Source organism: Hemitrygon akajei, chromosome 9 (genome assembly GCF_048418815.1).
Source record: "Hemitrygon akajei chromosome 9, sHemAka1.3, whole genome shotgun sequence".
Classification (NCBI taxonomy): domain Eukaryota; kingdom Metazoa; phylum Chordata; class Chondrichthyes; order Myliobatiformes; family Dasyatidae; genus Hemitrygon; species Hemitrygon akajei.
The window spans coordinates 71,532,967-71,555,335 of NC_133132.1; the positions used below are offsets into that span (position 1 = coordinate 71,532,967).

Here is a 22,369-nt window from a genome sequence, read left to right on the forward strand (position 1 = left end):
GCAAGATCAAACCTAATGTCATGAATGGCTATGATACTTCTCCCAGTTTAGCTCGACCCCTTTTATACATGCTTTGAAAAGGTAAATAAAACTACGCCTTTGAGAATCTTGACAGCTTCCGCAGACCCTGTGATTCTGTCTCGGCATCAGAACATCTTACAGGAAGGTGAACCCTCGCAAGGCATCAGGCCCTGATGATGTACCTGGTTGGACTCTGAAAACCTGTGCCAACCTACTGGCGGGAGTGTTCACAGACATCTTCGATTTTTCACTGCCGCAGCTGGAGGCTCAAAATGGCAGCAATCATACCAGTGCCCAAGATGTGCCCAAGAGGTGTGATGGAGTACTTTGAGAGGTTGGTCATAGCTAGAATCAACTCCTGCCTAAGCAAGGACCTGCTGAGTAACATTTTCTCTTATATTTATTTAAACCATTCCAGAATGGTGACCTTTCGTCAGATTTTCTTCCCTCTCAATGAGCAAAGGTAGAATTTGATACACTTGGTGAGCATAGAGTCATGAAGTTCAAAGTAAATTTATTGTCGAAGTGCCTCTACAGTATGTCTCCATATACAAATTGAGAATAATTTTCTTGCGGGCATTCACAGTGAATACAAGAAATGCAATAGAATCAATGAAGGACCGCCCCCAATAGGATGGACAACAACCAGCGTGCAAAAGACAACAAACTGTTCAAGTACAAAACAAGAATAAACAAACAAACAAACAAATAAATAAATAAATAAATAAAGAGAAAATGAGTTATAAAGTCCTTGAAAGTGCATCCATTGGTTGTGGGAACAGTTCAGTGATGGGGCAAGTAAAGTTGAGTGAGCATAGTCATAAGTGTAAAATGAGTAGAGCAGGGGAGTTTTACGGCATAAAAACAAGCCTTTTGACCCAATTTGTCCTGCCAACCTTCTTTATGCCATGGATCCCTACCATTCACTGAAGGGTCTGTGGACCTCAGTTTGGGAACTCCCGGTCTAAACCTTTACTATCCTTGTACCTTGCACCTGAAGCTATCCTTGTCAAAAACCTTGAGGGAGCAGTGAAGTTTCCAGGTTAATTTAGAAACAGCAAACGAGGTAAATCTCTGTGGTATCGTGATCCTATCCAATATGACTTGATCCTTATGTCATCATTCAGTGAGGAAAATAAATAACCAAAAGAGCATTTCGGACTTGGGAAACCTAACTCCTGTTATTGATTCACTAACATTTATTTTCTGTTGAAAGGACGGTGACTTGAAACATTAGCTTTCCACAAGTGCTCATTGACTTGCTGAGCATTTCAAGGTTTTCCTGTTTGAATTTTGAAATTTAATTTCATTTAAAGCTTCTTTACAAAACATGTTCTTCTGACTCTCAATGGTACTTTTAAACTAAGGAATGGACAAACTTTTCTGCCCTTTTGTTTCAACAAATTACTGCTTTTAAACTGAAGATGATATAAATTGACAACATGTATGGATTGCAGTTTCAAATCCAGTTCAAAGTTCTTCATACATCAGGAGATTTTTTAAAAACCTAGAAGTCAAAATGCACCACCACTGTGGCTATTCTGCTGTATTTGCAGGGTTTATTTGGCTCCTTTGCTTTCCTGAAAGAGATTTGTACAAGGTTGTATACATAACAATACTGCCAGCGCTTCAAGAAATTGATTGTAAAGTAGTTTGAGACATCTTGAGGTCATGAAATGTATGAAATAAATTAGAATCTTTTATTTTTATTCTTTTCCTAATCCTGGATGATAATTACACAAGATATCTAGTGATCATTATGCCTACATGGACTGCTCAGTTGAGCAAAGGGAATCTACTTTAGGCAAATTTGAGAAGATATTTTTGGGGGAGTTGCACTAAGCCATTGGAATGTACTGTAAGTGGGGTCTCAAGCAATTCATTGCTGCACTGGCACTAGTCACTTCCTCTATATTTGACTCATCTAATCAGATTGGCATTGGCTATTTATTCTCCTCCACAGATCCTGCCTGAATTGCTGAGTTCCTCCAGCATTTTGTGCGTTGCTCAAGGTTTTCAGCATCTGCAGAATCTCTTGCGTTGTTGCATACATATGGCTCCTTTTAATATTACTTCAAGAAATTAATCATTGTAAAGCTAAATTATAGAAATTGTTAATTTGAGGCTGTTAGCCTCACTGTATTCCCTTATACTTTCAAGTACTTTGGAATAAATCCAGCATGTAGGTTGAATAAAAATTATGTAAATAAAGATAATTGTGAACTTGTTGCTTGGCATACAAATACATACTTTAAAATATTCCTCTGATGTCCCACATTGAATCCAGAATCTACATTTAGTATCAGCCAAACATAATGAGGCAGCTTGTTGAATTTCAGTTTTATTCATAACCACAAACTAACTGACATTGACTTTTGCTACTGATTGATGCTTGTGTACATCATACAATATCTAACTTGACAAGCTCACTGAGACTTCCTTGGTGATTCTGTTTAACAATGCAGTGGATTGGTAACTTAAAAGGAAGTCCAGCCAGTAATTTCCACAAAACATTATCATCTCTCCAATGAGGAGGAGAGATGCAGTGATGTGAAATCGCAAGGCTCGCTTTTCGGTAGTGAAGTTTTACAGTACGTAGATATATTGATTGAACACACAGTAAATGATTGAGACTCCGGGGGGGGGGGGGGGGGAAATAAATGTTGAAAATGCAGTAAAATAATAGAAAATATGTTGCTGACATGGTACATGCCTTTTGTTCCAGGCTTCGTGTGGGAACTACAGCTTTATTCCATACATGGTGACACCACACAACAAGGTTTACTGCTGTGAGAGCAGCTACATGAAGGGCTTGAGTGAGCTCATGCAGCCAAATTTTGAGTTATTGCTTGGGCCAATCTGCATGCCACTTGTGGATCGCTTTGTTCAGTTGCTGAAGGTTGCACACGTCAGCTCCTGGTAGGTGTTTCTTTACACAAGGATCATGTTTCTGCACACACAAACTAAAGTTTCCTCAAACAACCCTCGGTGTTTGCCACTTTTGTTTTCAGAAATTTTGCTGAAAAGGAAATGCTCGCGTGTTGATTCACTTTCCTCAGCGTGATTATCCAGTGCCAATGCTTTCCACATTTGCCCTAATGAAGTAACAACAGGTGACTGAGGAAAACTTGCTGAGCTGGAATTACAATAGACTTGGTGATAGTCTTGGTCCTGATTTGTCTCTTTCCTTTACTAGTTTCCAATTATTGTCAGTCTAAAGGCAGAGTGGAGGATGGCCTAATGCAGCTCCTGTTTCAACCCCTTCCTACTATTTAAAGTAACTGCCTACTCAGAACTGGTAGATTGCTTAATTAAGGTTCAGTTTCCCTGGAAAATCAAAAGCTGTGGTGAACAGAAGTTGCTGGAGGAGCAGGAGCTCATTTCCATTTGCCGTCACCTCCTCTCAGGAAAAAAACACTCATAATCCCTTTAGTTTTTTTTAGATCTCCTTGCCCATCTTACAGCGTTCCTTTGCTACCCATTGTCCTTGACTTTATTGTGCACGTTAAAGCCCAGGCCAATTGTTCCATGTCTTGTGCTAGAATCTGCCGATTCTGGTTTGTACCATTGCTTAGAACGGAAGCGGCCCTTCTCAAAGTCACAAATGATATTCCTTATGGACTTGACTGTGGTAAGCTACTCCTTCTCCTTGTGTTTTTCAACCTGCTTCCCCCCTTGACCACATTTACCACCCATCTACATCCTCCTGCAACCAGCTGGCTGAAATTGTCCCTGTTTGGTTTCATTTCTATTCATCCATCTCTGGCAATAACCTTTCCTTAGGCCGGCCTGAAGATTCCCTGATGTGCTTGAGCGGCCTTGCTAAGCTCACACGTAACCATTCTGATCCCAGGCATGAGACCACGGAACTATGGGTCTGTAATGTGGACTGAGAGAGGGGAGTCATAGTTGGGAAGAAGGGAAGGGAGAGTGGAGGGAGCTGGAAACACCTGGAGCGACAAGATATGGGAAGATTGTTCAGCAGGAAATCAGGAGGTTGGTGAGGGTGGAGTGCAGGAAATGTGGACGCAGAAGTATTTTAAGTTTTCCTTTGTTGCCAACAGGAATAAAATGGAGAACAGTATGTTTCACTGACCCAATGAAGGGCTTGTTCTGTTTAGTAATAGGGTCCAATTTCAAGCAAGAGATTTTGCTTCCACTGAAGCACCATCCTGTAGCTGAAGTGTTGTCATTGTGTCCTTGTCCCTTCCTTTAGCAATATTTCTGAATTATTTTCCATAAGGAATATTTTGACATTTCCAACACAATGATCTGTTTTGCATCATAATTGCAGAAAATGCCAGCAAGCTAGCCACAAAATGGAAAAGATCTTCCACAAAGATCATTTTGCTTGCCTTGTATTAATTCTTCGTTTTCACCATAACTGCGAATCTGCACGCTGTTCTGTCCCGTGGGCTGTGGCATGATAGAGAATATCCGTAACCATTCTTCTTTAGTAGCAACATCTGATTAGGAAAAAGCCCATCTCAATGCCTTGAGCAGGAAGAGTGTTTAAAAGCTTAGATTCATTGTTACTCACAGACCTGTCCTTTATCCTGCGCGACATTGTGAAGTCAAGGTTGAAATGTGAGGATGTCTCAAGTGACAAGCGATTGACAGAATTGTCACTCAAAATGACCCTGTCTGTTATGTGTTTTACAGTCAGTACTTCAGGGAAACCATCCTGAATGACATCAGGAAGGCCCGTGAGCTTTACAGTGGCAAAGAGCTGGCTACAGAGCTCGAACGCATAAGAAAGCGCCTGGACAATGTTGAAGTTCTCTCTGCTGACATTATCATTAATTTGCTTCTTTCCTACCGAGATATTCAGGTAAATATCATGTAATAAACCCACCGAGCTTGCAAGGCTATTTATATTTCAGTGTCTAAGTCCATATTTTCAAATAACTGTGGATCAAATTAGACCACCTTCAGTATTTCCTGCCCTTTCTATACTGTAAACTCTATATCTTTGCCTTAAGTGTTTGGTCCTACGTAGCCCTCAGGTTCTGTCAGCTGTGTGAGTCAAGGGAAGACAATCTCTGGCCTTGCCAAAAGGGTGGGATTGATTTGAGAGTCCACCCCGAAACCCCGTTTGTGTGGATGCTGTGTGATTTGTTACCCTGTTACAAATCAGTACCACGAAATAACAGACATTACACCACATACAATTAAATGATTTGGCTGTATAGTTCTTAATTTGGATACAGGGTTAGTGAAGTAAAAGCAAAAAGGGAAAAGGGCGCATTTTAATGAAACAGTGCACAAGTTGGAGCCCACGGTTTCCCCTTCACCGATCCTCCTTCGATCTCCCCGGCCTTCGTCAGCTCCGATGTCTTCTCTCTTCATCTCCTGCTGAACAGAAGACCCAGATCACCCTGGTGTCAAGCACACGGCACAAAAACACCCTCCCGTCATTGGATGGCTCACATTCCAAAGCACCCGTTATCTCCAATCATAACCCAAACATTGCTGCTACAGAAAGATTATGACAATAGCAGTGAAACCTCTCCCAGGGTATTACATTTATAAGAGAAAGAATTGTAAATAAAAAAAGTAGGAATTTGTACCTCTTGAATTGTTTGCATTCAAAGCTAGTACTATTGGGAACAGCTTCAGATGTGGTGTCTCACGCCCTAAGTCTTGGTCCCTGAAGTACGCCTGTTGTCTGGCAGCCAAAGGCCAGCTCACCTATCTGAAGCAGGTATGGTGACTCCTGACAGTGCAAATTGGAAAAATGCTTCCAACTCAGGATCAGGTGGCTAAAACTGAACAGAGCGTATTCATAAAGATCTTGCTGCCCTTTGGCAGCTGAAGCACCAGTCCTCACAATGACAACTGGGGCCTTCTGAAATGGAGATGACTTGGTGGTCTTTGGGGTTTTCACAGTAGCAGGCTTCCAGCTTTTCCCCCACTGTAGTCCCCAACCATCCCTTGATCCACCTGAAGACTACAAGCCCAGCAGGAGAATTTCACTGGAGGGCTCCTTGAGAATTCAGAGAAGGTGGGTCCTGCATTTGATTTTGTCATTGGATTGGTTATGTAGTCAAATGAGGATTAGCTATAATCTTTTTGAGTCACGAGGGGCAACATAACATTTTTAATGTTCCTCTGTTAGAGAGGAGGTTCCTATACATTAGGCACAAAAACCCTAGATGTTGCTGTAAAGTAATGCAGCCACTGTTATTGAAAACCTCTTATTTTAAATCCAACAACTATAGACTGAATATAGTGTTGAAACTGAAGAAGGTGCGTGAAATATCAGTGCCACAAAATGCTGCAATAGAAAATGCACGCCACTTATTCTTTGTCAAAATAAAACTGACTCCTTTTATTTGTGTCAAGGCATTTTCTATTTCAGCTTAGCTAATTGATGGGATGCAAGAAAGGAACGGGACTGGGGTGAGGGTGGGGATAAAATTTGTCTGCTACTTGCAACTCTTGCAAACTCAGTGATAATTGCAGGACATTTTACCAGTAAGTCACTGAGCTATACTGCATGCTGCCAAATGGATCTCATTATGGAATTACTGCTCCATAATATTTAAAATTAAAACTCATGTTTGGAATCTGAATCACAATGCATGGAATGTCTCATATAAAAGTACATTAAGTTTGTATCTGATTTTCTTTCCTTAAGGACTATGATGCCATTGTAACATTGGTAGAGACTTTGGAGAGACTTCCAACCTGTGATCTGGTGGACAATCTTCACATCAAATTTCATTATGCCTTTGCGTTGAATCGGTAAGACATGCATTTAACTTCCATGCTGTATTACTATATTATGAAGTTGCCTACTTCACTTTATGCATTTTCAAACAGTTTTTAAAGAATTTTAAAGTACTTTGTTGCTGTCTTTTCAACTATACTCTTTTCCATAGCTGCTACCTGGCCTGCTGAGTTCCTCTGGCATTATGTGTGTTGCTTGGATTTCCAACATCTGCAGATTTTTTCCTGTTTGTGATAAAATAAGTAGCTTGGGCTTACTGCAAAATGTACAAGAAAAGGCTAACTGCACATTCAAATGATGAACAAGCCACAAGAAGGCTGTTAAACAACATTCCTTTGACTTAACTAAAATTTAAACAACCCCTTTGTAACTGATTCTAGAGAGAGAGGGAGTTCAAGGTGAGTTATAAATTGAGGGGTTTATCTCCTTTCATCCCTCTGCCTCTCCCTCTCCCTCCTTAACCCATTCTTCCTCACTTCAATTGCTCTGCATTGCTCTCTTTTAATTTGCTGAGTAATTAGAGCTTGATTTTATTTATTTATATATAGATAGATATAGCTAGCGTGCCTAAGAATTTTGCACAGTTCTCTATTTGTCAATGTGGATCAGAGAGTGAATTTGAAAATCTGATGGGAGCAAATGTTGTTGGAATGGTGAAGGTGATGAGCAGCTGGAGGGGTTGGGGCAGGTGGTAGAGATGGAGTGCCAGGGGCAGGGGGATGGTGCAAGTGCAGACACAGTCAGCTCTGAGACATCAGGCAAGGTCATTTGATTCTAGTCAATTGGTTTATAGATCATTGCAGAATGTCTCTCCAGAGGCTTCCAGCTCCCTCCCCTCTCCCTTCCCTTCTTCCCAACCATGATTCCCTCTCCCTGCTCCCTTCCCATTCTCAGTCCACAATAAAGACCCTTATCAGAATCAGGTTTACATATGTCATGAAATTTGATTTTTTTTGTGTGTGGCAGCGTACAGCGCAAATACATAAAATAACTGCAGTGCTGTGCAAATCCTTAGGTTCCCAACCATATAAATGTGCCTGAGACTTTTGCACAGAACTGCATACTTAAAGGAAGCGATTTGGCTGATTAAGCTCGGGCTGGCTCCTGGTGGGGGAGGGAAAGGGCATGTAGTCCCATTCATCCACATCCTTATTGCCCTTGCTCCTGCAACTTGTTGTCTTTCATATCTCCCCCTTTTGATACATTTAATGCCATTAACCTGCACCAGTGGTGCTACAATAGCTGCCGGTGTGTGAGGTAACAGGAGCATCTGCGGATAACCCGTGCAGTCAGACAGAGAAGGTGCAGACCTGATCAGACAACACCCCAGTTCAGAATCCAACTCAGACCATAAGACCAAGAGAAAAGGGAGCAGAAACAGGCCACTTGGTCCTCGGGTCTGCTCCACCATTCTGGCGTGCCTGATTAACTTCACTTCTCCTGCCTTCTGTCCGTGAGCTTTCACACCCTGACTAATCAAGAACCTACCAACCTCTGTTTTAAATATGCTCAATGACTTGGCCTCCACAGCCGTCTGTGACAAAGAGCTCCACAGATTCATCACCCTCTGGTTAAAGAAATTCCTCCTCATCTCTGTTCAGGATCAGAATCAGGTTTATTATCACCGGCATGTGGCATGAAATTTGTTAACTTAGCAGCAGCAGTTCAATGCAATATATAATCTAGCAGAGAGAGAGAGAAAAAAAAACAATAAATAAAATAAAACATAATAATAAATAAACAAGTAAATCAATTACGTATATTGAATAGATTATTAAAAATGTGCAAAAACAGAAATACTGTATATTAAAAAAAGTGAGGTAGTGTCCATAGCTTCAAATTTCATTTAGGCATCGGATGGCAGAGGGGAAGAAGCTGTTCCTGAATTACTGGGTTTGTGACTTCAGGTTTCTGTATTTCCTATCTGACGGTAACAGTGAGAAAAGGGCATGCCCTGGGTGCTGGAGGTCTTTAATAATGGACGTTGCCTTTCTGAGACACCGCTCCCTAAAGATGTCCTGGGTACTTTGTAGGCTAGTGTCCAAGATGGAGCTGACTAGATTTCCAACCTTCTGCAGCTTCTTTTAGTCCTGTGCAGTAGCCCCTCCACACCAGACAGTGACGCAGCCTGCCAGAATGCTCTCCACAGTACAACTATAGAAGTTTTTGAGTGTATTTGACATGCCAAATTACTTCAAACTCCTAATAAAGTATAGTTGCTGTCTTGCCTTCGTTTATGACCACATCAATGTGTTGGGATCAGGTTAGATCCTCAGAGATCTTGACACCCAGGAACTTGAAGCTGCTCACTCTCTCCACTTCTGATCCGTCTATGAGGATTGGTATGTGTTCCTTTGTCTTACCCTTCCTGAAGTCCACAATCAGCTCTTTTGTCTTACTGACGTTGAGTGCCAGGTTGTTGCTGTGGCACCACTCCACTAGTTGGTATATCTCACTCCTGTACACCCTCTCATCACCACCTGAGATTCTACCAATGATGGTTGTATCGTAAGCAAATTTGTAGATGGTATTTGAGCTGTGCCTAGCCAAACAGTCATAGGTATATAGAGAGTAGAGCAGTGGGCTAAGCACACACCCCCGAGGTGCGCCAGTGTTGATCATCAGCGAAGAGGATATCATATCACCAATCTGCACAGATTGTGGTCTTCCAGTTAGGAAGTTGAGTATCCAATTACAGAGGGAGGTACAGAGGCCCAGGTTCTGCAACTTCTCAATCAGGATTGTGGGAATGATAGTATTAAATGTTGAGCTATAGTCGATGAACAGCATCCTGACAGAGGTGTTTGTGTTATCTAGGTGGTCTAAAGCTGTGTGAAGAGCCACGGAGATTGTGTCTGCCATTGACCTATTGTGGTGATAGGCAAATTGCAATGGGTCCAGGTCCTTGCTGAGATAGGAGTTCAGTGTAGTCATAACCAACCTCTCAAAGCATTTCATCATGGTCAACGTGAATGCTACTGGGTGATAGTCATTGAGGCAGCCCACATTATTCTTCTTAGGCACTGGTATAATTGTTGCCTTTTTGAAGCAACTGGGAACTTCTGCCTGTAGCAGTGAGAGGTTGAAAATGTCCTTGAATACTCCTGCTAGTTGGTTGGCACAGGTTTTCAGAGCCTTACCAGGTACTCCATCAGGACCTTCTGTCTTGCAAGGGTTCACTCTCTTTAAAGACAGTCTAACATCAGCCTCTGAGACAGCGATCACAGGGTCATCAGGTGCAGCAGGGATCTTCACAGCTGTAGTTGTGTTCTCCCTTTCAAAGCGGGCATAGAAGGCGTTGAGTTCATCTGGCAGTGAAGCATCGCTGCCATTCATACTATTGGGTTTCACTTCATAGGAAGTAATGTCTTGCAGTCCCTGCCAGAGTAGCTGTGCATCTGATATTGACTCCAACCTCGTTCGAAATTGTCCCTTCGCCCTTGAAATAGCCCTCCACAAATCATAGTTCTAAAGGGACGTCCTTTTATTCTGAGGCTGTGCCCTCTGGTCCTAGACTCTCCCACTATTGGAAATATCCTCTCCATGTCCACTCTGTCCACACCTTTCAATATCTGGAAGGTTTCATTGCGATTTCCCCCCTCAATGGGCGCCACCTGAGTGTAGCAGTCAGTGTGATGCTATTGCAGCTTTGTGTGTCAGGGTTCAATGGTTCTGTTTAATATTGGAGAATGTGTGTGCAAACCCCTCACTGGGCTGGATTACAAACTTGTCTCGATAACTATCTCTGCTAAGAGCCACGCGACTCAGCGGTGAGAGGGCCTCCTTTCATGAACAATATACATCCAGGGTTGGTGTAATTTGTGGTTCAACCAGACAGGAACATTGTGATGTTCCCATTAAAGGAACCTCAATTTGAGCAAATGCTGTGCAAATCAGCAAGAAATAACAGATTGTATGCTGTATACAATTATAAAGAAAGTATATTTACTAATTTCAGCTTAATTAAACAGTTGTTAAGAGAAATGAGAGAAAGAAAAGAAAAGGAAGGGCCATTACAGTTAGACCAGTCTAAGTGTGTACATGACCATTGGAGCTTGTCTCTTCCAAAGTCGGGTGTAACCGTTGCTCATGGCGCTGAACCCACGGTCTGCGTGAAAGCACCTGCCGCAGTCCAAACTTCCCTCGAAAACCATCTTGAACAAACCGTCTCTCTGTCTCGGGAGTATTGGCCCTTCCTCCTGGGAGCTTCATCTGCACAAAGCACTTCTTGCAACAGGGACTTTCCTCCCTGTGGCATTCTGCGGGCATCTTCCCTTCTGTCCTGCTCCACAGCTCAAACCAAAAAGACCCCAAACCAGATTACTGTCTGTCATAAATCCCTCTCCACCCCGCTCTCTTGAACTTGCTCCAGATTCCACCATCCTGATTGGCTGACACAACATTCCTAAGTTGAACAGCAGTACTTCTAATCTTAAGGCTGATTTATGCTTGTGCATCGCATCTACGCCATAGGGTAACATGCACCTCCCAAAAAACTCACTGACGCGTCGTGGCGATGCAGTCCACAACAACTGTATTGATCTGCTCGGTAGCATAGCATTTCCTCCTATGCATTTCCAGTTGCTTCTTCTCTGTCTGTACACCGATGTGAAATAGATGAACCAAATCGTCAGATCTACCTGCCGACATGCGAAAATGTTTGAAATGCATTTCCTCGACAATGTCTCTCACAAAGAAACTCAACACAGTGGCATAGAAACCGCACCACCAACTAGTGTTTTGGTGCATTCCAATGCATGTTCGCTATGGTGTAGAGTGACGCAGAAGTGAAAATCAGGGCTATGGCATAGGCTGCGGCATAGCCCGTACATACAAGTATAAATCAGCCTTTAGCCGAAACCAAAACATTCTACCAGCAGGGCTCACTGATTTTGCAGAAAACTACTAAGATGAAATACCTATAGCACAGCAGTATAAATCTTAACCAGGGCATTACATATACAATATACAACCTGAAATTCTCACTCTCCGCAGACATCCTCAAAACAGAAAACAATACCCTAAAGAATAAATCGTAAGAACCCAAAGCCCCCTGCCCCACTCCCACGCACAAGCAGCATTAAACCCCTCTCCATCCCCCTGCTTATTCTAGCAGAAAGCATCAGCACTCCCACCACCCACCATGCAAGCAACAGCAAAGCCCCCCAAGAAAAACCATGGTCTACAGGCCATCAAGAAGTATATTCACTCCAACAGTTCAACATCCCACAGAATCTCTCTCTTACTAACAAGGAAGAGACACATATCATTCCTTCCACAGCGAAAGGGAAGACATGCAGTTGCTTTTTCGATGTTACAGTCAGTCTGAAGCATTGCTTTCTTCTCGAATTCCCCGATTTGAGTAACGTCAGTAAAGTCTCACTCGCGTGCGTGTGTGTGCGTGTGTGTGTGTGTGAGAGAGAGAGAGAGGGAGAGCACGCGTTAGTGATCGATCATGGAGTGCGGAGGCCTCTGACAGCTGCTCCTGCTGCCTTCAATGTTCCAACTCCTTCTACACTTCAGTTCATGACACCAGTGAGAATTCGTGTCCACAGGGCCATGCAAGGCCACACCCTGAAGGTGCCTGACTTCAAGCTGAACCTGGACATATCAAAAATACGGCCAATTTTTGAGCTTCAAGAATGGGAACTCACTGCCATGGAGTACCACCATTTGAGTGGCACTGCAGATCAAAGACTCCAACAGGACCCCAGCCACCCTGAAAAGGAAAATAGAGACATTAGAAGAGGAGGAATTTAATTGTGTTGCTGATGGGCTGGGACAAGTTGCCCTCTGGCGCCATCTTTAGCTCTGCCCAAGTGCTAAAGCTCGGACTTCAATTCTGGCATTCTCTGTAAAGAGTCTCTTTACGCCTTCCCTGTGGAATGTGTGGGATTTCCTCGGGTGGTCCGGTTTCCTCCCACAGTTCAAAGACTTACCAGGTAGGTTAATTGGTCATTGTAAATTGACCCATGACTAGATCATGGTTAAATCGGGTTGTTGGGTGTTGATTGGATGGTGTGGCTTGAAGGGTCGGACAAGCCTAGTGTATCTAGGCCTGGTGTATCTCTAAATAAGCAAATTCTTCTCAACTCCAGTGAGGAAAGGCCCAGAGCCATCAAATGCTTCTTGTAGGTGAACCCTTTTATTCCTGGGATAATTTTTGTCAACTCTTCTAGATTCCCTCAGTGCCAGTATATCTTTTCCCATGTATGGGGCCCAAAATCGTTCACAGTAGTCCATTTGGAGTCTGATCAATGCCTTAAAAAGCCTCTGTACTACATCCTTGCTCTCATATTGTAGCCCTCTGGAAATGAACACTAACTATGCATTTGCCTTCCTTACTACCAACTCAACTTGCAAATTAAACTTTAGGGAATCCTGCAGTAGAACTTCCAGACAGAAGAGGCCTTAGTAAAGTGGATAGATGGCAAAAGCATGGGGTGTTTGCCTTTGAATACAGGAGTCTGTGAGGAGATCTGTTAGAGCATAGACCATTAAGTGTTAAAATCATGAGGGATGTTGTAGATTGAGGGAAGCTCTTCTCATTGCAGGAGACGTCCAACACGTAGAGACCATATAATGAATGTTATTGATAACAGAACCAAATGTTCAGCACCGAGGGTATAAAACATTTTACCCAGCAAGTGTTTAGGGTTTGGTGGCACAGAGTCAGAGTCTCTGTAAGGAAATAATTTGTCAGGTTATGGGTAGCGGGGCAAGTGGATTGTCCTTGTATATGTAGCTGGGACAGACTCAATGGACCAAGTGGTTTGCCTCCATGACATAACCAATTTGTGATTCTGTGAAATGTTACCCCTTTTTTCTCTGAAGCTTATTGTAGTCTTTTATGGTACTGGTGGCCCCAATAGCTTTGAGAATTTTAAATACTTAGATCTTGCTGTATGTATCATTGGTAATCTTTTCTCATCTGTGTCATGTGACAACTAGTTTGTGACTCAATGTGAAATGTCATGATATTTTCTGTATAAGTACAAAGAACTCGAGCTTGGTTTTTCTGTGAAAACAAATTTTTCAAAACGATACCATTTACTTCCTGTTTTCTAACATGTGCCCTATTCAGATTATTAAAACTTGTCAATAAATTGATCCTTTTTTGAAGGCTAGACATTCTTACTCTCATATGATCTTCCCAGAAGATCATAGCCTTTTTAAGAGGAATGCATTCCTTGGATTGATAATACATTAAAACAACACCTTTGAAATTTTTAACATTCCTCTTGTGATCTGCAATGCTTCACAGGTTCTGACTGTTTGAGGAGAAAATTTAGCATTACGCAAAACATCGACAAATTTACACCATAAAATAAATTGGGTGTGAAGACCTTTCCTTCAAGAGCTTTATTACTATTTTTCTGTGCTTAGTTAGCGTTAAGTTTTGCAACTCCAAAGCATAAAACTAATTGAAAGAAAAACATGGAGCTGGGGATAAACTGTGTACATTTAGTTTTTATTTTAGTGAGGTGTGCACACATGACATGGTGCCGTAATGACATATGCAAAAGAGAGGGCATACAAGGAAGCCAAAGCTCGTGGGAAGATAGAGGATTGGGAAGCTTTTAAAAACTTGCAGACAGAAACTAAGAAGGTCATTAGGAAGGAAAAGATGAAAGGAAGCTGGTAACTAATAACAAAGAAGATACTTTCTTAAAAAGTATATAAAGGGTAAAAGGGAGTTGGGGGTAGATAGAGGACCAATAGAAAATGACACTGGAGATATTGTAATGAGAGACGCCAAGATAGCAGAGGAACTGAATGCGTATTTGCATCAGTCTTCACAGTGGAAGACATCTGCAGTATACCAGACATTCAAGAGTGTCAGGGAAGTGAAGTTTGTGCAGTGAAAATTATGACTGAGAAGGTGCTCAGGAAGCTTAATGTTCTGAGGGTGGATAAATCTCCTGAACCTGATGGAATGCACCCTTGGGTTCTGAAGGAAATAGCTGGAGAGATTGTTGAGGCATTAACAATGATCTTTCAAGAATCAATAGATTCTGGCATTGTACCGGATGACTGAAAAATTGCAATTGTTACTCTGCTATTTAAACAGGGTGGGAGGCAGCAGAAAGTAAACTATAGACCTGTTAGCCTGACATCAGTGTTTGGGAAGTTGTTGGAAACGATTGTTAGGGATGAGATTACAGAATACCCAGACATCCCACCCTGCAAAAACTCATTTCAGGGAGGTAGCACCCCCGCACTCCCCACAACCCCATATCCTTCCCCCCCCCCCCCCCCTCCCCGGTTGTCTCCAAGGATGTATGTAATACTTAGTGATTTTGTCTAATCTGTAACCAAGTTGGGTATATGCAGAAAATGTGGCATTAAAATATGTACTTATGTTATCTTGGAGTCTTTTTTAAAAATTCTATTATAACTTTAAGCAAGTCTACAGGGAGTTTGGCCTCATCATGCAGGACATCTATAGAGTAGCTCCTTAACAGCCAGCCAGCTAGTTTAAATAATGTTAGCTATGCTAATAAACGAATGACACTTGTTAAACTCACCTCAACGTGTCTTTTACATTTTAACCCACCACGGGCAATAGAAGAGTCACTGTTGCAAACAGTGCAGCGAGCAACACTGTCATTATTTTTGAGGTTGACTGTAAAGCCCGCCCACAGAGAAAACTGATAGGCCTGCTTAGCACGAAGAGAGACCAATCAGGATGCTCCCTCTTGCCCTTGCTCTTCCTCTTCCTCTCCCTCTCAAAAAAATCGATTTCCAGGATATTGTATATAATTTGCGGGCATCAGGGAGCTGCTATCAATACACGGGAGACTCCTGGAACTTCTGGGAGAGGTGGGATGTCTGGAGGCACGTAACAAGATAGGCCAAAGCCTGCATGGTTTCCTGAAAGGAAAGTCCTGCCTGACTAACCTACTGCAAATTTTTGAGGAAATTACAAGCAGGATAGACAAAGGAGATGTAGTAAATGTGGTGTACTTGGATTTTCAGAAGGCCTTTGACAAGGTGCTGCACATGAGGCTGATTAGAAAGATAAAAGCCCATGGATTTACAGGGAAGTTACTAGCATGAGTGGAGCATTGGCTGATTGGCAGAAAACAGAGAGTGGGAATAAAGGGATACTATTTTGGATAGCTGCCAGTTACCAGTGGAGTTCCACATGGGTCGGTGTTGGGACTGCTGCTTTTTACGATGTATGTCAATGATTTGGACTATAGGATTAATGGATTTGTTGCTAAATTTGCCGATGATACAATAATAAGTGGAGAAGCAGGTAGTGTTGAGGAAACAGAGAGCCTGCAGAGAGACTTAAGATAGTTTAGGGGACTGGGCAAAGAAGTGGCAAATGAAACACAATGTTGGAAAGTGTATGGTCATGCACTTTGGTGGAAGAAATAAATGCACAGACTATTATTTAGATGGGGAGAGAATTCAAAATGCAGAGATGGAAAGGGACTTGGGAGTCCTTGTGCAAGATACCCTAAGGGTTAACCTCCAGGTTGAGTCAGTGGTGAAGAAGGCGAATGCAATGTTGGCATTTATTTCTAGAGGTGTAGAATATAACTGCAGGGATGTGATGTTGAGGCTCTATAAGGCACTCATGAAACCACACTTGGAGTATTGTGTGCAGTTTTGGGCTCCTTTTAGAAAGGATATACTGACATTGGAGAAGGTTCACAGAAGATTCACAGAAATGATTCCAGGAATGAAAGGGTTACCATATGAGGAACGTCTGGCAGCTCTTGGGCTGTATTCCTTGGAGTTCCCATTATAGGGGAGTCTAGGATAAGAGGGCACGACTTCAGGATTGAAGGACATCCTTTTAGAACTGAGGTGTGGAGAAATTACTTTGGTCAGAGGGTGGTAAATCTGTAGAATTTGTTGCCACGAGTGACTGTGTGGAGGCTAAGTTATTGGGTGCTTTTAGGGCAGAGATAGATAGGTTCTTGATTAGATAGGGCATCAAAGGGTATGGGGAGAAGGCAGGGGAGTGGGGTTGATTAGAAGAATTGGATCTGCCCATGATTGAATGGCGGAGCAGACTCAATGGGCCAAATGGCCTACTTCTGCTCCTATGTCTTATGTTGTAGGCATCACTGAATCATGGCTGAAAGAAGATTTTAGCTGTGAGCTTAAGGTCCAAGGATGCATGTTGTATTGAAAGGACAGGCAGGGAGACAGACAGGGTTGTGTGGCTTTGTTAGTAAAAAATGAAACTAAGTCATTACAAAGGAGTGACATAATGTTGGAAGGTGTTCAATAGTTGTGTGTAGAGCTAAGGAACTGTGCAAGAGTAAAAAGATCCTGATGGGAGTTATATACAGACCTGTGAAAAGTAGTAAGGATGTGGTCTACAAGTTACAATGTAAGATAGAAAATGCATGCCAAAAGGGAAATGTTACAGTAGTCATGGAGGATTTCAATATGCAAGTAGATTTGGAAAATCAGTTTGGTGCTGGATTACAGGAGGGGGAATTTCTAGAATGCCTGCAAGATGGCTTTGTAGAGTAGATCGTGGTTGAACCCATCAGGGGATCAGCTGTTCTGGATTGGGTGTCGTGCAATGAACCAGAATTGGTAAGGTAAAAGAATCTGTAGGGAAAAGTGATCTTAATATGAGCAAGTCCAACCTGAAATTTGAGAAGGAAAAGCTAAAGTCAGGTGTATCTATTACAGTGGAGTAAAGGGAATTACAGAGACATGAAAGAGGTGTTGGCCAGAATTGATTAGAAGAGAACACTGACAGGGATGATGGCGGAGCAGCAATGGCTGGAATTCCTAGAAGCAATTCGGAAGGCAGAGGATATATACATCCGAAAGAGTAAGAAGTGCTCTAAAAGAAAGATAGCACAACCATAGCTAACAAGGTAAGTGAAAGCCAACATAAAAGCCAAAGGGCAAACATGGGGAAATCTGCAGATGCTGGAAATTCAAACACACACAAAATGCTGGTGGAACACAGCAGGCCAGGCAGCATCTATAAGGAGAAGCACTGTCGGCGTTTCGGGCCGAGACCCTTCGTCAGGACTAACTGAAAGGAAAGACAGTAAGATAGCTCTGGATCTCTTTATTGCTAATTGCCGATGGGACATCAACCGTCTCGACTTCACTGCACCCTGTTCTAATTCCAACCTCACTCCTTCTGAACGCTCTGCTCTCCGCTCCCTCCGCACCAATCCCAACCTCACTATAAAACCTGCTGATAAGGGGGGAGCTGTTGTTGTCTGGCGTACTGACCTCTACCTGGCCGAGGCACAGTGACAACTCTCTGATACTTCCTCTTATTTACCTCTTGATCATGACCCCACTAAGGAGCACCAGGCCACTGTCTCCTATACCATCATCAACCTTATCAGCTCTGGGGATCTCCCATTCACTGCCACCAAACTCATAGTTTCCACACCCCGCACTTCCCGTTTCTACCTCCTACCCAAGATCCACAAACCTGCCTGTCCAGGTAGACCTATTGTCTCAGCTTGCTCCTGCCCTACTGAACTCATTTCTGCATACCTTGACACTGTCTTATCCCCCCCCCCTTGTTCAATCTCTTCCCACCTATGTTCGTGACACTTCTCATGCTTCGAATTTTTTCAATGATTTTAAGTTCCCTGGCCCCCACAGACTTATTTTCACCATGGACATCCAGTCCTTGTATACCTCCATCCCCCACCTGGATGGTCACAAAGCTCTTCGCTTCTTTTTGGATTCCAGACCTAACCAATCCCCCTCTACCACCACTCTCCTCCATCTAGCAGAATTAGTTCTTACTCTCAATAATTTCTCCTTTGGCTCCTCTCACTTCCTCCAAACCAAGGGTGTAGCCATGGGCACGTGCATGGGTCCCAGTTATGCCTGCCTTTTTGTTGGCTTTGTGGAACAGTCCATGTTCCAAGTCTATATGGGTATCCATCCCCCTCTTTTCCTTCGCTACATCGACGACTGCATTGGCACTGCCTCCTGCACGCATGCTGAGCTCATTGACTTCATTAACTTTGCCTCCAACTTTCACCCTGCCCTCAAATTTACCTGGTCCATTTCCGACACCTCCCTCCCCTTTCTTGATCTTTCTGTCTCCATCTCTGGAGACAGCTTATCTACTGATATCTACTATAAGCCTACAGACTCTCGCAGCTACCTGTCCCATCCTGTCTCTTGCAAAAATGCTATCCCCTTCTCACAATTCCTCCATCTCCGCCGCATCTGCTCTCAGGATGAGGCTTTTCATTCCAGGAAGAAGGAGATGTCTTCCTTTTTTAAACAAAGGGGCTTCCCTTCTTCCACCATCAATTCTGCTCTCAAACACATCTCTCCCATTTCCCGCACATCTACCCTCACCCCATCCGCCCGCCACCCCACTCGGGATAGGGTTCCCCTTGTCCTCACTTACCACCAGCCTCCAGGTCCAACGTATAATTCTCCGTACCTTCCGCCACCTCCAACGGGATCCCACTACCAAGCACATCTTTCCCTACCCCCCCTTTCTGCTTTCCGCAGGGATCGCTCCCTACGCGACTCCCTTGTCCACTTGTCCCCCCCATCCCTTCCCACCGATCTCCCTCCTGGCACTTATCCTTGTAAGCGGAACAAGTGCTACAACTGCCCTTACACTTCCTCCCTCACCACCATTCAGGGCCCCAGACAGTCCTTCCAGGTGAGGCGACACTTCACCTGTGAGTCGGCTGGTGTGGTATACTGCATCCGGTGCTCCCAGTGTGGCCTTTTATATATTGGTGAGACCCAACGCAGACTGGGAGACTGTTTTGCTGAACCCCTACGCTCGGCCCGCCAGAGAAAGCAGGATCTCCCAGTGGCCACACATTTTAATTCCACGTCCCATTCCCATTCTGATATGTCTATCCATGGTCTCCTCTACTGTCAAAATGAATCCAAACTCAGGTTGGAGGAACAACGCCTTATATACCGGCTGGGTAGCCTCCAACCTGATGGCATGAACATTGACTTCTCTAACTTCCGTTAATGCCCCTCCTCCCCTTCTTGCCCATCCCTGACATATTTAGTTGTTTGCCTGTTCTCCATCTCCCTCTTGTGCTTCCTCCCCCCCCACTTCTCCTGAGGCCTCCCGTCCCATGATCCTTTCCCTTCTCCAGCTCGGTATCACTTTCACCAATCACCTTTCCAGCTCTTAGCTTCATCCCACCCCCTCCAGTCTTCTTCTATCATTTTGCATTTCCCCCTCCCCCCACTTTCAAATCTCTTACTATCTTTCCTTTCGGTTAGTCCTGACGAAGGGTCTCGGCCCAAAACGTCGACAGTGCTTCTCCTTATAGATGCTGCCTGGCCTGTTGTGTTCCACCAGCATTTTGTGTGTGTTGTTATAAAAGCCAAAGAGATGGCATATAATAGAGCAAAAATTAGTGGCAAGTTAGAGGATTGGGAAGCTTTTAAGAACCATCAGAAGGCAACTAAAGAAGTAATTAAAAAGCTAAAGATGGAATATGAAAGTAAGCTAGCCAATAATATTAAAGTGGATACCAGAAGTTTATTCAGATACATAAAGTGCAAAAGAGAGGCAAGAGAGGATATTGTTCCACTGGAAATCTATGTTGGAGAGGTAGTAATAGGGGCAAGGAAATGGCAGACAAACTGAGTAAGTATTTTGCGTCAGTCTTCTCTGTGGAAGACACTAGCAGGCAGTATGGTGGAAGTGCCACGTGTCAGGGGTCATAAAGTGTATGAATTTGTCATTACTAGCAGGGAAGTTTCTTGGGAAACAGAAGGTCTAAGTTTCCTGGTGCAGATAGTGTACACCCCAGGATTCTGAAAGAGGTGGCTGAAGAGATTATGGTGCCATTAGTAATGATCTTTGAAGAATCATTAAATTTGGAAATGGTCCGAGAAGACTGGAAAATTGCAAATGTCACTTCACTCTTCAAGAAGGGAGAGAGGTAGAAGAAAGGAAATTATAGGCAGTTAGTCTTACCTCTGGTTTGGAAAATGTTGGAGTCGATTGTTAAGGATGTGGTTTCAGGGTACTTGGAGGCACTTGATAAAATAGGTTGTAGTGAACATGGTTTCCTCAAGGGAAAATCCTACCTGACAAACTTGTTGGAATTCTTTGAAGAAATAACAAGCAGGATAGACAAAAGAAAATCGGTTGATGTTGTATTTCTTGGATTTTCAGAAGGCCTTTGACAAGGTGCCACACATGAGGTTGCTTTACAAGATACAAGCCCATGGTATTATGGGAAAGATTCTAGCATGGATAAAGCAGTGGCTGATTGGCAAGAGGCAAAGAGTTAGGAACAAAGGGAACCTTTTCTGGTTGGCTTCCAGTGAGTAGTGGTATTCCACAGGGGTCTGTGTTGGGATGTCCTTTTTACATTATATATCAGTGATTTGGATGGTGGAATTGATGGTTTTGTTGCCATGTTTGCAGATGATATGAATATAGGTGGAAGGGCAGGTAGTTTTGAGGAAATAGAGAGGCGACAGAAGGACTTAGATTAGGATAATGGGCAAAGCCGTGGCCAATGGAATACAGTATTAGGAAATGTTATGGTTGAAGAAATTGAAAGGTTGACTATTTTCTAAATGGAGAGAAAATACAAAAATCTGAGAAGCAAAGAGACATGGGGTCCTTGGCAGGGTTCCCTAAAGGTTAATTTGCAGGTTGAGTCTGTGGTGAGGAAGGCAAATGCAATGTTAGCATTCATTTCAAGAGGACTAGAATATAAAAGCAATGATGTAATGTTGAGACTTTATAAAGCACTGCTGAGGCCTCACTTGGAGTATTGTGAACTGGTTTGGGCATCTTATCTCAGAAACGATGTGCTGAAACCAGAGAGGGTTCAAAGGAGGTTCATGAAAATGATACCAGGATTGAATGCCTTGTCATATGAAGAGCATTTCATGGCTTTGGACATGTACTCACTGGAATTCAGAAGAATGAGGGGTGACCTAATTGAAACTTATCGAGTGATGAAGGGCCTGATAGAGTGGATGTTTCCTATGACGGGAGTGTCTAAGACCAGAGGGTACAGTCTCAGAATAGAGTCAAGCTTTTAGAACAGAGATAAGGAGGAATTTCTTTAGCCAGAAAGTAGTGAATCTGTGGAATTTGTTGCCACAGGCAGCTGTGAAAGCTTTTTGTGCTTCAACAGATAGCTAGTCATCTCGAGTTTCTTCTAAAGCTTGCCTGTCACCACTGTTATTCTTTGTAACTCCAAAGCATAAAACTAATTAAAAGAAAAGCACGGAACCTGTATGTTTAATTTTTACTTTATTGAGGCGTTCACGTATGATGTGCTGTCATGATGACGTATGCCATTCACATATTTTTACATACAACCTGTAATAAACAACAAAGGATGCTTAAGCAATCAATATATTTACAATATTACTCAAATATTACTGCAATATTAAATACACAACATTTAGCTCTGTAAATGATTAATGAGTTGCATATTAGTCACTCAAACAAGCATTTATTTTAACATAAAAATAAATTGCTCTGCATATTGGAAATCAGAAATAAAATCTGAAATTCTCAGCAGGTCTGACAGTGTGGCATATTTAGTAGAGCTGTGGCCTCATAACTCCATTGCCCTGGGTTCATTTCTAACCTCTGTGTTGGAGTTGGCATATTCTCCGTGTGAGTTTTGTTCT

The 22,369-nt window shown here is 42.9% G+C and overlaps 1 protein-coding gene across 1 annotated transcript in view; it reads left to right on the plus strand.

The window, feature by feature from the left end:
* The window catches only part of LOC140733237 (mitogen-activated protein kinase kinase kinase 5-like), a 175,785-nt gene that overhangs the window by 43,797 nt on the left and 109,619 nt on the right, over positions 1-22,369 (plus strand). Inside the window, exons 4-6 of the mRNA XM_073056295.1 lie at positions 2,747-2,940; positions 4,684-4,852; positions 6,662-6,768. Of these exons, the coding sequence (XP_072912396.1) occupies positions 2,747-2,940; positions 4,684-4,852; positions 6,662-6,768 (470 nt within the window). The remainder of the gene's footprint in view (positions 1-2,746; positions 2,941-4,683; positions 4,853-6,661; positions 6,769-22,369) is intronic.